Below are 14,210 nucleotides of genomic sequence, written 5' to 3' on the forward strand. Positions count from 1 at the left end.
TGGATAAGGGAGATGTGGTATATTACACAATGGAGTATTACTCAGCCATAAAAATGAATAAAATAATGCCGTTTGCAGCACATGGATGGACCTAGAGATTATCATACTGAGTGAAGTAAGTTAGACAAAGACAAATATATCACTTATATGTGGAATCTTAAAAAATGATACAAATGAACTTATTTACAAAACAAGAAATAGACTCACAGACACAGAAAACAAATTTATGGTTACCAAAGTGGAAAGGGTGTGGGGAGGGATAAATTAGGAGGTTGGGATTAACAGACATACACTATTATAGATAAAATAGATAAACAACAAGGACCTACTGTATAGCTCAGAGAACTGTATTCAATCTTTTAATAACCTAAAATGGGGCTTCCCTGGTGGCACAGTGGTTGAGAATCTGCCTGCTAATGCAGGGGACACGGGTTCAAGCCCTGGTCTGGGAGGATCCCACGTGCCACGGAGCAACTAGGCCCGTGAGCCACAACTACTGAGCCTGCGCGTCTGGAGCCTGTGCTCCATAGTGAGAGAGGCTGCGATAGTGAGAGGCCCGCGCACCGCGATGAAGAGTGGCCCCCGCTTGCCACAACTAGAGAAAGCCCTCGCACAGAAACAAAGACCCAACACAGCAAAAATAAATAATAACCTAAAATGGAAAAGAATCTGAAAAAGTATATATATATAAAACTGAATCACTTTGCTGTACACCTGAAACTAACACAGCATTGTAAATCAACTATACCTCAATAAAAAAAATTTTAATATTAAAAGTAAAATAAAGCGATTTCCCTGGTGGTCCAGTGGTTAAGATTCCATGCTCCCAGTGCAGGGGGCCTGGGTTCGATCCCTGGTCAGGGAACTAGATCTCCATGCTGCAAGACCTGGCACAGCCAAATAAATATTTAAAAAATAAAATTAAAAGTTAGGACATGAAGGTAGAAGATTGGCATACTTCCCCTTTGGATTGCTTAAACTCTCAAGAGTTCTTGGACAGTCTGGTGAGGGAAGATGCGAGAACATAATACTAGGCTTCTCAACAACACAGAATATGAGGACTCAAGCCGATTCTCACAAAAGGAAATGAATCAGTACTTGTGCTCCAAGGGTATAAAGCAGCACATGCCTGCTGCAGTAGAAAAACACACTAGAGAGTGTGTCCAAAATCCTGGATTCTAACTGAGCTCTGCCATTAGATCACTGTGTGATCATAGTCAAATTATTTAGCTCGCCTCTCTGGGTTTTGGGATTGGACAGCATGAGGGCTTCCCAACATTTTCCCCTCAAGAGGCCCAAAGATCCTTACGTGAAGACAGTTGATTGAGAAGATACATGCGTGCAAAGTCCGTTTAGAATCTTCTTGCCACAGCTCCGCTCCCTTGCCATGATTCTGATACTTGCACATTTCAAAACCTTTGATTAGAGGGACTTCCCTGGCAGTCCAGTGGTTAACACTCCACTGCAGGGGGCACGGGTTTGAACCAAGATCTTGTGTGCCACACAGTGTGGGGAAAAAAATTTTTTTTGATTAGACAATAATAAATATAAGAGCTATCACACTGTCCACTCACTAGGTATGAGGCACTGTGCTAATGCTTTACAAACACTTATCCTCACAAACACTCTGAGGCAGGTTTCCCATTTTAAGGAAACTGAGGCTGAGAGAAGTTAAATAACTTCTTCAAACTTATACAGCAAAAAAGCCAATGTTCTGAGATTTAAACTTGGATCTTTCTCAGAATCCAAACTCGTAGCAACTGCTTTTTACTACTGCCATAGAGTTTCCAGCTCTAACATCCTAAAATTCTGTGACCTCGTTGTTCCTGAGAAGACAGGAGGTGGGGTGGAGGTAAACTTAGGTGATCTGGGTCGATTTTGGATTCTACTCTGTAGGGTCAGAATGAATCTGAGAGTCATCAGGATCCGCCTATGCCATTCTTTCAGTCAACAAGTACTCAGTCCCTTCTGTACAGCAGTGAGCCCAATAATGTGGAATCACAAAGAGGAATTAACACTGATCTTCCTTGAGAGCTTGTGGTCTAGAAATGGATATGAAGAGCAGGACTTGAAATCCAATTGCAAGTTAGGAGTGAGAAGAGTTATCATACACGTGCTTCTGTCCCCCTCTTCATGGGGGACTAAGGGGCAAGTAGTCAGGTGACATACTGTCCCTTATTCAGCAATAGTAACCTGTGATGACAAAGATCATGAACGCTGCAGTCAAACGTACCTTATATTTTGGCTCCACCAATGTACTAACTATGTGACTCTGGGTAATGTCATCTCTTGGGATCTCCATTTGCTCCTCTGGAAAATGGGAAGAGTAAGAGTGGCTACCTGTATTCATTTCCTGAGGCTGTCCCTAGAAATGACCACAACCTCGGTGACTTAAAAAAACAGGTATTTATTCTCTCACCATTCTGGGTGCCAAAAGTCTGAAATCAGGGCGTCAGCAGTCCACACTCCCTCCAAAGGCTGCGGGAGAACCCCTGCTTGCTTCTTCTAGCTCTTGGTGACTCCTGGTGCTATCATGTGATACCATAACTCTGCCTTGGTCCTTCCATATGGCCACTTTCTCTGCGTCCTTTTCTGTCTCTCATAAGGACACTTTCATTGGATTTAGGGCCCACTCTAATCCAGTATGGTTCGTCTTGACCCTTACCTTACTTGGGTCTGCAAAGCCCTTGTTTCCAAACAAGGTCACATTCTGAGGTTCCAAGTGGACATGAATTTAAGTGGGGACACTATTCAACCCACTACACTACCTCATGGGATTGTTGTGTGAGGACTAAATGAAATATGCATGGAAAGCATTCTGCACAGTGCCCAGCACATAATAAACAATAAATGTTAGCTGTACACGTGTATGCATGGGTGTGTATGGGTGTGTGTGTATATACACGTATATATATATATATATATATATATAAAAATAACTATTTTGTTATTTACTAGATTACCAAAGGTTGATTTCATTATTTATTTCACCAAAGGATGTAGTAACTTTTAATGTTTTTCACTCTTTGTGAGTTTTCTAATGTGTTGTTTCTGATTTCAAACTTTTACTGAACATTTACTGTATGCTAGGTGCCGTGTTAAGTCCTTCCCATTGCATTAACTCATTGGACCCACACAATATGCCTGTTGCTGAGGAAACTGAAGCTCAGAGAGCTTAAATAAATTGCCCAGGCAGGGTCACACAGCTAGTAAGTGTGGTGAAGCTGGGATCTGAACCCAGGTTCAGCTGACTCCAGAGTCCTACTTCTTAGCTGAAGTAGGTCCATCAGCGCATACGCTGGGTCTTGAATTTGCCTTCATTGAGTTCTTTGCCTTCCCTCTCTTCACTTGGGTTCTTTGAGCACATCATTTACCATCCTTTCCTATCAGCCTATTCATCTGATCTACTGGATAAATTACAAGTTCTTACTAGATGTTCTTCCAGCAAAGACTCATCCTTTCCTGACTAACCCTAACGGCTCTTCCTATTATTGCACAGTTCCCCTGTTAACAATTCTGTTTGTTCTTAACCCCATGAGTTAATGTTCGCTATTTGTCTTTTTTTTTTTTTTTGCGTTACGCGGGCCTCTCACTGTTGTGGCCTCTCCCGTTGCGGAGCACAGGCTCTGGACGCGCAGGCTCAGCGGCCATGGCTCACGGGCCCAGCCGCGGATCTTCCCGGACCAGGGCACGAACCTTTGTCCCCTGCATCGGCAGGCGGACTCTCAACCACTGCACCACCAGGGAAGCCCCCGCTATTTGTCTTTAGGTGCAGCTATATGTCTTAAGATTACATGAACATTATAAGAGCCCAGACTCTGGAGCCAGACCACTGGGATTTGAATCTCAGCTCTGCCACTTCCTGAGTGACCTTGAGTAAGTAATTTGACTTCTCTGTGCCTCACTTTCCTCATATGTAACATGAAAAAAAAATAATAATAACAATAATACGTACCTGTACAGTTGTGAAAATGAAATAAATTACCACGTTTCGAACACAAAGCAGATCCTGGCATGTAGAAAGTGCTCAATTAGTGTCAGTAGCTATTTTTACAATTACCTTCACATCATTGAACACAGGTTGTCTGAGTAGCTCTTCTCGTTACGTTTGTTGTTATTGAAATTTATTATTCTCTTTTTCTCCAAAATGTCTTGGATATTTGGGTAGTGTCCATTTTCTCAACAGGCAATCTCTCATTGTATTGGTAATATTCTCCAGTGAGCATTTTCTTCCTTTTTACTCAGGTGAGTATTTTGCTTGTCTGGTAGAAGTGGGTGATGTTTTTGTTCGTTGTTGAGAATTATTTTTCCCTAGCACCCCTTTGCGGTGTTAGAATGATCACCTTCCATAAATTACCCATAGATTCTTGTAGAGAAGATACACACTCTACTTTTAAGGTGTGAACTTCAGAATGTGTCTTTTTATTCTTTTTTTATCCTTAGTTATTCACTATACTCGTATCTTCCATCTAAATGCCTCTGTCTCTCCAGACCTGTATTATGCCACATTATATATTTCCTTGGGAAATCCTTGCAGCTCTGGCCCACCCCCATACCCACGCACATCCCCAGCTGGAGTGCCATGAGTGGGTCAGTCCATGTCCTGGATAGCTTTGGGCGCTAAACCATGCCCTGGAGTCTGCATTGGGCTCTTCAGCAGGGTCTTGAGGTCTGTGATCTGGAACTGATTCTGACCAGAGTCCAAACTGGACTCCAGACGGACTCTGGGCTCCAGACAGAGCTCCCTTGGCCCTGGCTGAGAGGCAGATGGGCTTTGGGTTGGTCTGCACTCTGAGTACCTGCCTTGGCCCTGGACTCTAAGCTGGGCTCGAGCTAATTAGACTCTGGACAGCTAAAGCTCAACCCAGACTTTTGCTTCCCCCCCAGTGGTGTCCATTTCTGAAAGGAAAGGCCAGCCAGTGGGCACACGGAAGGAAACACTGGACTATTTATTGCAAAGCTAGATTGACAGTACAGGCCGCAAGGAAACAGACCAAAGAAGGCCCTTCTATAACAGAGGAATCGGGGAACAAGAGAAGGAGAAAGGGGATGAGGGAAGTGAGCAGAGACACATAAACGGCCACCTCTTCCACCCATTCTTCTGCTCCTGGGACCTTCCCTGTCAAGAAAAGCTCTTCTGTTGTGCTTGTTTCTATCTGTCTCTGGGCATTGCTGGCAACACATTCCCCAGGCTGAGGTCTCTGATGAGCACAAAGGAATTCGAAAGAACCTGCACATCTGAAAAGCCAGACCCAAGTCAGAGGAAGCGTTATCAGTCACTTCTCAGAGCTCTGCCCCGGCAGGAAATGCAGACCTGTCTGGTCTGCAGTCCAGGACAAGTCCACTGAGGGCCCCTAGGGCGGCAGGAATTCCACCATCTCAGCTTCACCGCCCCTTAAGTATTAGGCGGGTTTTCCCATCTCCAATGAAGAACCTACAAAAAAGGTGGTCCAGTGAGGTCTCTGCATCTCCGGGAGAGACCCAACCCTCCATCGAATGCCTCCAGGCCCAGAATTCTCCAGAGAGATGCCTTCCTGAGCCTCTCCAGCCTCAAGAGCCAGATCTCCCTGGGGAGAGGGAGAAACTCTTTCCTGTTGGGTCTCTAACCCTTTTCCTGAAGATCCCCATCTCTACCATTCTGAAAGCATCAGAGAATTACTTGTGATGCTTTTCACTAATCTGTAGGCTAAGCCAGGACTGCAGACAGGCAGTGATGCAAGCAGTCTAGACCAGCTCAGCCCAGTGCCTGTCCTCGTCCAGACAGCGGGCACTGTACCTACTTGTATCCCTGCACAACCTGGAGTAGAAAGGAAGGACACTCTGGATCCTTGAGGTTCACAAGAAGAGAGCTGGAGGAGAAGCAGTCAAGCGGATATTATCCTTCTGATAACACTATCAACCTTCTTACCCATTGCCCAGCTCCAGGGAGCACTGCTCACATTGTGTCTTATGTGATTGGCATCTCATGACATGCATGCTCTTGGGGACACCACTAACATGGTGTTCTATGTGGACAGGGTCCCTTGAGTTGTACAACACCCCTGTGGGGAGCTATTTCTCCCCTACTTTCAGTCCATACAGTTGTTCAGATGAGGCTGACCTCACCCCAACTCCAGGATAAGATTCATGCTCCAGACATAGCCAATAAGAGTGCCTGGCCCCATGGCTACAGAGATCGATTCAGAGGTAGACATGGCCCAAGCTGGACCAGTCCAACTCAGAGAACAGCAGAGCCAGAACCTTTGTAAGAGCTGTTGTTCTGTTTCCTCTGTTTCCAGCTATTAACCTGCTAGGATGTAAGTCTGGAGTGCCTGGTGGGCATCTTTGCCTCTACTGGAGAGCCTATCCAAGCATGAAATCTACCCAGAGGACAGTAGAGCCTAAAAAGACCAAGCCCTGAAGACACTGTCTGAGCTCCCACCAAAGCCAGGGCCACTTGTGAACTTTTCAATTATGTGAGCCAATGAGTTCCCCTTTATGATGAAAGCTTTGTTCAGATGGATTTCTGTCACTTGCCACCAAAGGTCCCAGAGCCATAATCTTTGCCTCTGAAGAAGGCTTCCTCTTCTCTTCTCCAAACCCAAGCGAGACCCTAGCCCTCTAGACCTGGATGTTCTAGGAACTGTCACCATGCCCACCAGATGGGCCATGACCCTGTGTCACATTCCTACCTGATGAGCACTCCTACAAGCAGGCTGGCCAGGAGCGGGCCCAGCCAGTAGATCCAGTGGAAGTCCCAATGGTTGGCCACCACAGCCGGTCCAAAGGCACGGGCAGGATTCATGCAGGCTCCAGACACAGCTCCCCTACAAACACCCAGCCACAATGGTCGGCAGAATCTCAGCCAAGGAGCCCCGACTCACCCAAGTTCATTTCCCCAAGTAGGCCTAAGTCACATGCTACCCAGAAACCCCCTCTAAGCTACCATATCATGGCGATCTGGGAGGTTCCAAAGTGAAAGGCTTGACCCCCTCCCCAGAGTCCTCCCTACAGTCTGCCACTCCCCACACACCCTTCTAGAAGCATGGGCAGCAAGTAGTGCCTGTTCAGTGACGGCAGGAAGGAAGATGGATCCTCCTCCAGAAGTGGTAAGGCAAAGGAAGCAGTTTTCAGCTACATGAACTTCGGGGTCAAGCAGACCTGGATTCAAAACCCAGCCCAGCCATTTCTAGCTATGACCTTTGTTTAACCTCTCTGTGTTTCAGCTGAGATGAAAGTACATATCTCATAGAGCCCATGTTTCTCCTATAATTCATGTGCAAGTGCTAACTCTAATCTAGCTGACCTGGTTGAGGCCTTTGTTGCACCACAAGCTAGGGACCCAGCATCTCCCAAAGAGGGACTGTTCCCCAAGAGCACCTCTCTAGTCCCAGTGTCTGTACCCTTGCCCCATTCGCTCAAGCTGGGGTCCTCACTCAGGCCTCACCCGTCACAGACCCCACTCTGTGGCCAGCAGCCAAAGCCAACTGGATGAGTCAGTAGGCTTGTAAGTGAACCAAAAGCCACTAGGAGGCATCAAAGCACTGCCACAGCTCTGCACATGCATTTCCCCAGACTCCACCTCCCAAAGGATGACTTAGGGCTGGAGGCAGAGCAGAGAAAGGCTACACTTGGTCCTGTGTCCAAGAAGAAAGGAAGGAGTTGGCCTGTAGGAAGGAGCTCCCTCATCCCCTATATTTAGCAGGGGCCCTTGTCCCAGATCTCTCATTTAATTTGCCACTTCCCAATGACCTTAAATAAGTCACTTGTGTCCTCTCTGAGCCCCAGTTTCCTCATATATAAAAGGGAAGAAATAATCCTTTGTCTCCTTAATCCCTTCCCAAGCCTACTGAGAGGCTCTAGACAAATGAGACAACGGGTGTGGAAGCTCTTTGTAAGTCTGAGGCTAAAACCTGGCTGCCTGCTGGCAGGATAAACACAGTCCACAGACATGGTTTATTGATACTACAAAAAGTAGAAAATTCACATAAAAATCCAGTCTTCTGACTTCCCTAGAATGAAATTAGAAGGGTCACCCCAAGCCCATATTCCCACACAGCGATAACTTATCAGAGGTGTGTGGTGGTGGCCTCCTTAGATGCCACAGTCCCCACCATTCCCTGTTGTCTGCCTCCTGCCAGCCCACTTCCCCCGTGTACGTTACCTGTGTGGCTTCTATTGGAAACCCTCAGGTAAGCTCAGCAGACCTGCCCTCCTCCAGGGGTGAGCCTCGGCCCAGGGCTGAGCACTGTGGTCCCACAGCCAAGGGGCACTCACCCTGCTAGGATGTCCACGGTGACAGAGAAGCCGACGGAGAATGGGGCCAGAGGACCCTGCGTCTTCTCGTTTATGGTGCCCATGCATACAGCCAGCGCCAGCAGTGTCGTCAGGATGATCTCTGCCACCACTGCCCCCGTCACCTGCCTGGGCTCCTGGACTGTCACGAAGGCTGCCCCAGACGCGTTCCAGAACCTCTCCTCAGAACTCACCGCCTGCAGAGAGCAGTGCTCAGCCTCATGTTGCGGGTGGAGAGACAGCTGGGAGCTGACGGGAGGGGCCCATCCTTTTGAGCCAGGGAAGGGTCCTGTCCAATGTGCAGTTAGACGTATCTGGACCCACATCCCAGCTCCACCAGTTCCTACTGTGCGGCTTTGCCTGAGCTTTTGGACTTCCCTAAGCCTCATTTTGCTCTTCTGTAAATGGGGATAACCCAGCGGTGGCTCCAGGTATTGTAGGCCTGAAGGGTATGTAACTTATATGACCCTCTTTGAGAAAGAATACTAAAATGTCTTATTTTTACAAACTTTGCAAACACATATACCCAGGTAAACACATTACCAGCCCCCTAAAAGGCCCCTTCAAAGGGATGAGAACAGCCCTGAAGCTTAAGCCCCATTGGCTTCCCAGGAAATCGGCCTTGGGGTCATCACGACACCTGGGAAGGGAAGACTGCAGTGCAGACAAGCTTCTGGACCCGGGACTCAAATCCAGGCTCAGCTGCTCCCCAGTTCATTTGAACTTGGGCAAATTATTGCCTTCTCTGCGCCTCTGCTTCTGCCTCTGTAAAGTAGGCATGGTCATGGTAATAGCCCTGGGCCCAGGTGGGGAGTGATCTTTAAGGACTGATGCAGGCTTCCAGTCAAGTTGGAGATTAAATGAGAGGATTCTACCAAGTGCTCGGGGAGGTGGGAGGGCACCCAGTGATTGACCACTTCTGCCCCACACTGGTCTCCATCATGTTGGACAAGTTTACAAGTGACCAGGCCTGAGGGAGAGTCCCAGCACTGCTTTCCATTGGGAATCAGAGCAGCAAGGTCTGGGCCCCATTCTAAACAGACAGGGGAGCAGGGTCTCAAATGGGGGCACAGGGAGACCAGGGCAGGGACGACAGCAAGATGGAATTCGAGACCAAAGTCTGCAATGGGCAACGCTTAGAGACACAGACCAAACCCCAGGCAAGCTAACAGGGTGCCCCCTTCACCGCTTTCCACCTCCCCACTCCCTCCAATCCCACCCCCAACACAAGCCAAGCAAGGCCTCCAATTTGAAGGGTCCCTGGTTGAGACTTCAGAACAGCAGGAAGGAAAGAGAGAGAAGGAAAGAAGGAAACAAGGAAGTCAGGCAGGCAAAGAGGGAGGAGGGAAGTCCTTCCATGGAGTTACGTGTAGAGCTATAGAAATTCTGTGGCTTGAGAGGAAGAGCTAGCCTTCCTACCAGAATGGGAGGATTCCAGTAATTTGAGCATTAACTCCCATTTAAGGTAGAGTAACTCAGTTTAAAGGCAGGCAAACTGGAGAACACACAGAGAAGTTAGTTCAGGAGTTTCTCAAGGAGAATAACCCTGTATATCCTGTACCCTCAGACAGTGCTTAGTGAGATGTTTGTAGCATGAATGAAGTGAATGAATGAATGAATGAAAAAAATAGAATTGTCTAAATCCAGAAATGGACTCAGGAGCAGAAACCTTGAGTCCTGAATTCTGCTTCCTGGTTTGTCTAGGGAGGGCTGTGTCCAGACACAGACAGAACAGGGTGGGTTTGGAGGAAACCAAAGGCCCTTTGAGTGTCCCCTCCAAGGTAGAAAGGTCCACCCAATCCCATGGGAGGCAACAGGAAAAGAATTGGACAGGACTTCCCTGGTGGGGCAGTGGTTAAGAATCCGCCTGCCAATGCAGGGGACATGGGTTCGAGCCCTGCTCCGGGAAGATCCCACATGCCGCGGAGCAACTAAGCCCATGCACCACAACTACTGAGCCTGAGCTCTAGAGCCCGCGTGCCACAACTACTGAGCCCACGCGCCTAGAGCCCGTGCTCCACAACAAGAGAAGCCACTGCAATGAGAAGCCCGCGCACCACAAGGAAGAGTAGCCCCTGCTCACCCCGCAACTAGAGAAAGCCCATGCGCAACAATGAAGACCCAACGCAGCCAATCAATCAATCAATCAATCAATTTTTTTAAAAAAAATTGGACAGTCCCCATTCCCTGCCCCTCACCCACCCCAGCAGCCCCATCAGAGCAAAAGCCCCCAGCGCAGCCCCCTGGGGGATCACCCACCTTGGCCAAGGCAGCCCCAATCAGCCCCCCACACAGCTGGGAGATCCAGTAGGGAAGCAGCATCATCAGGTGGAGGCCTCCGACCAGCATGGCTGCCAGGGACACCGCAGGGTTGAAGTGTCCACCACTGTCACCCACAAAAGCAGAAGGAGTCGTGAGGCCAAGGCCCAGGCACTGGGCCCCAGCAGCCCCACCACCTCCCCAGATGGCCTTGCAGGGCTGGAGTCCGTCAAGGGCAGCCCAGGTAGAAAACAGGCACCAAATTACGCCCACTTTCCCCGAGGTGCCAAGTGGTGGGGGAGAGCCTGGGAGGGGAGGGCAGCACCATTCCTGTCCTACACCCAGACCCCACGGTGGCCCAGACAAGAATACGGTGGGAAATTGTCCCTCAGCTCTTTCCAGACCCCTAAGAGCTGCATCCAGCCCTTCAGACCCGTGGCCACAGGTCAGAATGAGACCCCAAGCTTCAAACTCACAGCCCAAGACAGGTATCCTAGCCTCCCCTTAGAAGAAACCAGGCCCTGAACAACAGCTCCTGACTGGTTGAACTCAACCAATAAAATTTTTTATTGGTGGAACTCAACCAGTAAAATTTCTATTTTTGGTCTGAAAGTGTGACTAGTGTTGCCTGTAAAATTGAGATTAGAGGTTCCTGGAAATGGCACTGGGAATCAGGATCGAGGCTAGAGGTTCATGATTAAGTTGGGATTGGGATCTGGAGTTTGGGATGTGAAGGGGATTAGACCAAGTCGAACCTAGGTCAAAGGGCTGGTTCAAGTTGGCTGGTCCTTCCAGAAGGTATGGGCCAAGAGCCTTCCTTTTCACCAAGATGCTCAACCAGTCCAAGCCCCAGAGCCTACAGGCGCCCCCAGTGCCTGCTACCCCCATTGGCATCCTATCCAGTCCCACTCAGATGAAGGAACTATCCTGAGAGGTTGGCTCACCAATCCCCCTGGTGCCTGGGATGGACACACCCAATAAGAGGGACAGTGACCCCAAGGCCCCCCCATGTCAACCCAGATGTTTAGAGCCCACCAATGGGCCTGCCCACCCAATGGGCACAGGGCATTGAGCTGAGACTGGACAAAGGACGCTGGCTCTGGACACAGGGACTTTGTCCAACATGCTGACATTTCAGGACCAGCTGCCCCAACTTGTCAGGTGCAGCTCTGTGCACAGGCCCTTGGGTGAGCTTCCTGCAGGATCAGGAAGCACCAGCTGATCTCAGACTTGACCGGCAGGGAGAGGGGCAGCCAGGCTTACTTGGCCTCAATTCAGGTCCATGACCAAACTTAGCCTGGGCTCTGCCAAAGCAGAGAGGTGAAGGTGGAGGTGGGGTGGCCTCCTGCAGGAGGGAGACTTAGAACCCTCTCGGCCATCAGCCTCACCACCAGGTCCCGCAGCCCAAACGGGGAGAGACACTGTCACTCAGAGTGTGGTTCTACCAGGAGAAGGCTGGGACACTTCACACTCATTAACAGTAAAACAATCAAGACACCTTCTTAGTTTACTCATCCATGGTTTGCTCAACAAATACTTATTGAACACCTACTCTGGTGCTAGGTGCTGTGTCGGGCGCTCCAATAACCTCAGAGTCAGTGCCGGGCACACGGTAGGTACCGAATAAATATTTGTTGACAAAAAACAGATGGCTGAATAAAAGGCTGGCATTTCAGGTAGGCAGTCTCCTGCAGCACAAAGCGATGTTCTCTCCTGCCAGCTGGCCTGGGTTCAAACCCTAGCTCTGCCACCGAAGAGCTGTATGACCGTGGGCAACTTATATAACCTCTCTGTGCCTCAGTGATCCCTACTTCATGAAGGCTGTTGCAAAGATAATTAATACATGTTCATATAGAGTACTAGCATATAGTTAGTACTCAATAAATATCATTTATTATTACCATCCCCTTTTATTCCACTGAACATAGAGAGGTTCAGCTAATTGCCCTGGTCACCCAGCTAAGCAGTGACAAGGGTTGCCTTCAATCCCAGACCCGTCGTCGAACAGAAGACTCTGTGTTTTTCATCCCACCTGCAGCTTCCCTTAGATATTTAAAGAGAAATATTAAAGTTCTCTTTCCATTCTGCTTTTCTAGGAAACAGTATTTCAATTTCCTTACTCAGATCAGTTTTCTGTGTGAGATTAAATACAGACCAACCAGGTTCTAGAGGCCCCTGACAGACACTCCATCCAAGACATTTGTCATTGTGGTTGGTTCTCCTGGGAGCCCACGACCTCCCGGTGGAGCTCCTGTCCAGGGGAGGGCTATGCAAGGGGAACTCTTCAGGCCTCCCTGCCCCCACCCCCGGCGGGTTCTTCTGCATAACTCTGCCTTACCCTAGGCTGGAGCAAAACGCCCCGTCCTAAAGGTAACAATAACACAGCAACCAACAGTGACTGAGCGCTTACTACAGACTAAGCTCTTCACATCATTTCATTCTCATGCCTCCCCTAGGAGATGCTGGGTTTAGGACAGACAGCTTGGGTTTGCCTCCTGGCTCTACCATGGGACTCTGGACGAGTTACCTGGCCTTTCTCCTTCATGTGTTGGCTTGAGAAATAAGATTTAGAAAATACTCCCACTGTTCGCATTTCATAGGTGGGAAGTTTGGGTTTGGGGACTGACTTAGTCAAAGCCACAGAGCTCACAGGCTGAAGAGCCAGGATTCAAACCCAAGCAGCCTGACCCCTCACCCAACCCACATTTTACCCATAATGCTTTTGGGATCCTGGGCATGTGTCCAGGGGTCCTGCCCACAGCTCTGCTCCCTGCCTGGCTCCCCAGGTTGGCACCAGGCAGAGTGCTCAGAGCTGTTCCCACCTGATACTCCCCAGCGTGGCGATGACCAAGCCCAGGGCCAGCCCATGGGCCAGTGCCGGCTGCAGCAGCCCAGTGTCGGTCCCGTTCTCGATGACCGACAGGCAGCCGATGAAGATGAACAGGGCAGAGCCCAGCAGTTCAACCAGGCAGGGCTGCACAAACCGCTCGTACCAGCACCCACGCCACCTGCCCCCCTCGCTGGGCTCCTTCACCTTGACGCCACCGAACTCCAGGTCACACATGGATGCAGCTGCCTGAAGGGGGGGAAACGGAGGGGGACACGGATGGGAGGAGAGCCCAGAAAGAAGCCCCCCAGTGCCCCCATCTTGAATCAATTCTCAGCACCCGCTTGGATGGCCAGGCTGCAGAGGAGGAGGCCAGCAGTGTACTCACCTCTGCAGACATCAGGGCGGAGGTGACTCAGGACGGGACTCTGGCCTGCGCTGGCTGGAAAACTCACACCTGCTCTCCAGGACAGGACACTCTTATCTCCAGGACCGGGGCTGCCAGCCCACTACAGGCTCTGCCCTTTTTAAAGGGCTACAGAGGCTCCCGAGGGTGTCAAGAAAGCAATAAAGCCCAGCAGGAGGCGGCCCTGAGGCCCAGGAGAGGAAACACTGCTTTTAACCTTAACCAGGCAGGGCAGGGGGTGACCAAGGATTGCTGAGCTCTCTGCCAGCAAAGGCAAAAGGCGTCGGCTTCGCTGCGTCACCTGGGGAGGGCTCCAGGTCTGCCCCAGCAGGAGATGGAGGGCCCTGATCCCCAGCCCCCTTGGTCACCACCGGGGCCCAGAGGAGACCCACGTGTGTGAGTGAACACGAGGAGGGCCCCGCCAGATCAGGACCACACATGGGA

The 14,210-nt window shown here is 49.7% G+C and overlaps 1 protein-coding gene across 1 annotated transcript; it reads right to left on the reverse strand.

Moving 5' to 3' along the window:
* Positions 1-4,848: 4,848 nt before the first annotated feature.
* Positions 4,849-13,775, reverse strand: AQP8 (aquaporin 8). The gene is made up of 6 exons (XM_027125491.1): positions 13,749-13,775; positions 13,356-13,609; positions 10,534-10,660; positions 8,257-8,471; positions 6,672-6,806; positions 4,849-5,434 (listed from the first exon to the last, which is right to left on the reverse strand). Exons 1-6 carry the CDS (start codon positions 13,758-13,760, stop codon positions 5,386-5,388), a joined length of 792 nt encoding a protein of 263 aa, XP_026981292.1. The 5' UTR covers positions 13,761-13,775; the 3' UTR covers positions 4,849-5,385.
* Between the last annotated feature and the right edge of the window lie 435 nt (positions 13,776-14,210).

This window comes from Aethalodelphis obliquidens, unplaced genomic scaffold (assembly GCF_003676395.1).
Source record: "Aethalodelphis obliquidens isolate GAN/ISIS:26980383/991018 unplaced genomic scaffold, ASM367639v1 scaffold30, whole genome shotgun sequence".
Taxonomy (NCBI): domain Eukaryota; kingdom Metazoa; phylum Chordata; class Mammalia; order Artiodactyla; family Delphinidae; genus Aethalodelphis; species Aethalodelphis obliquidens.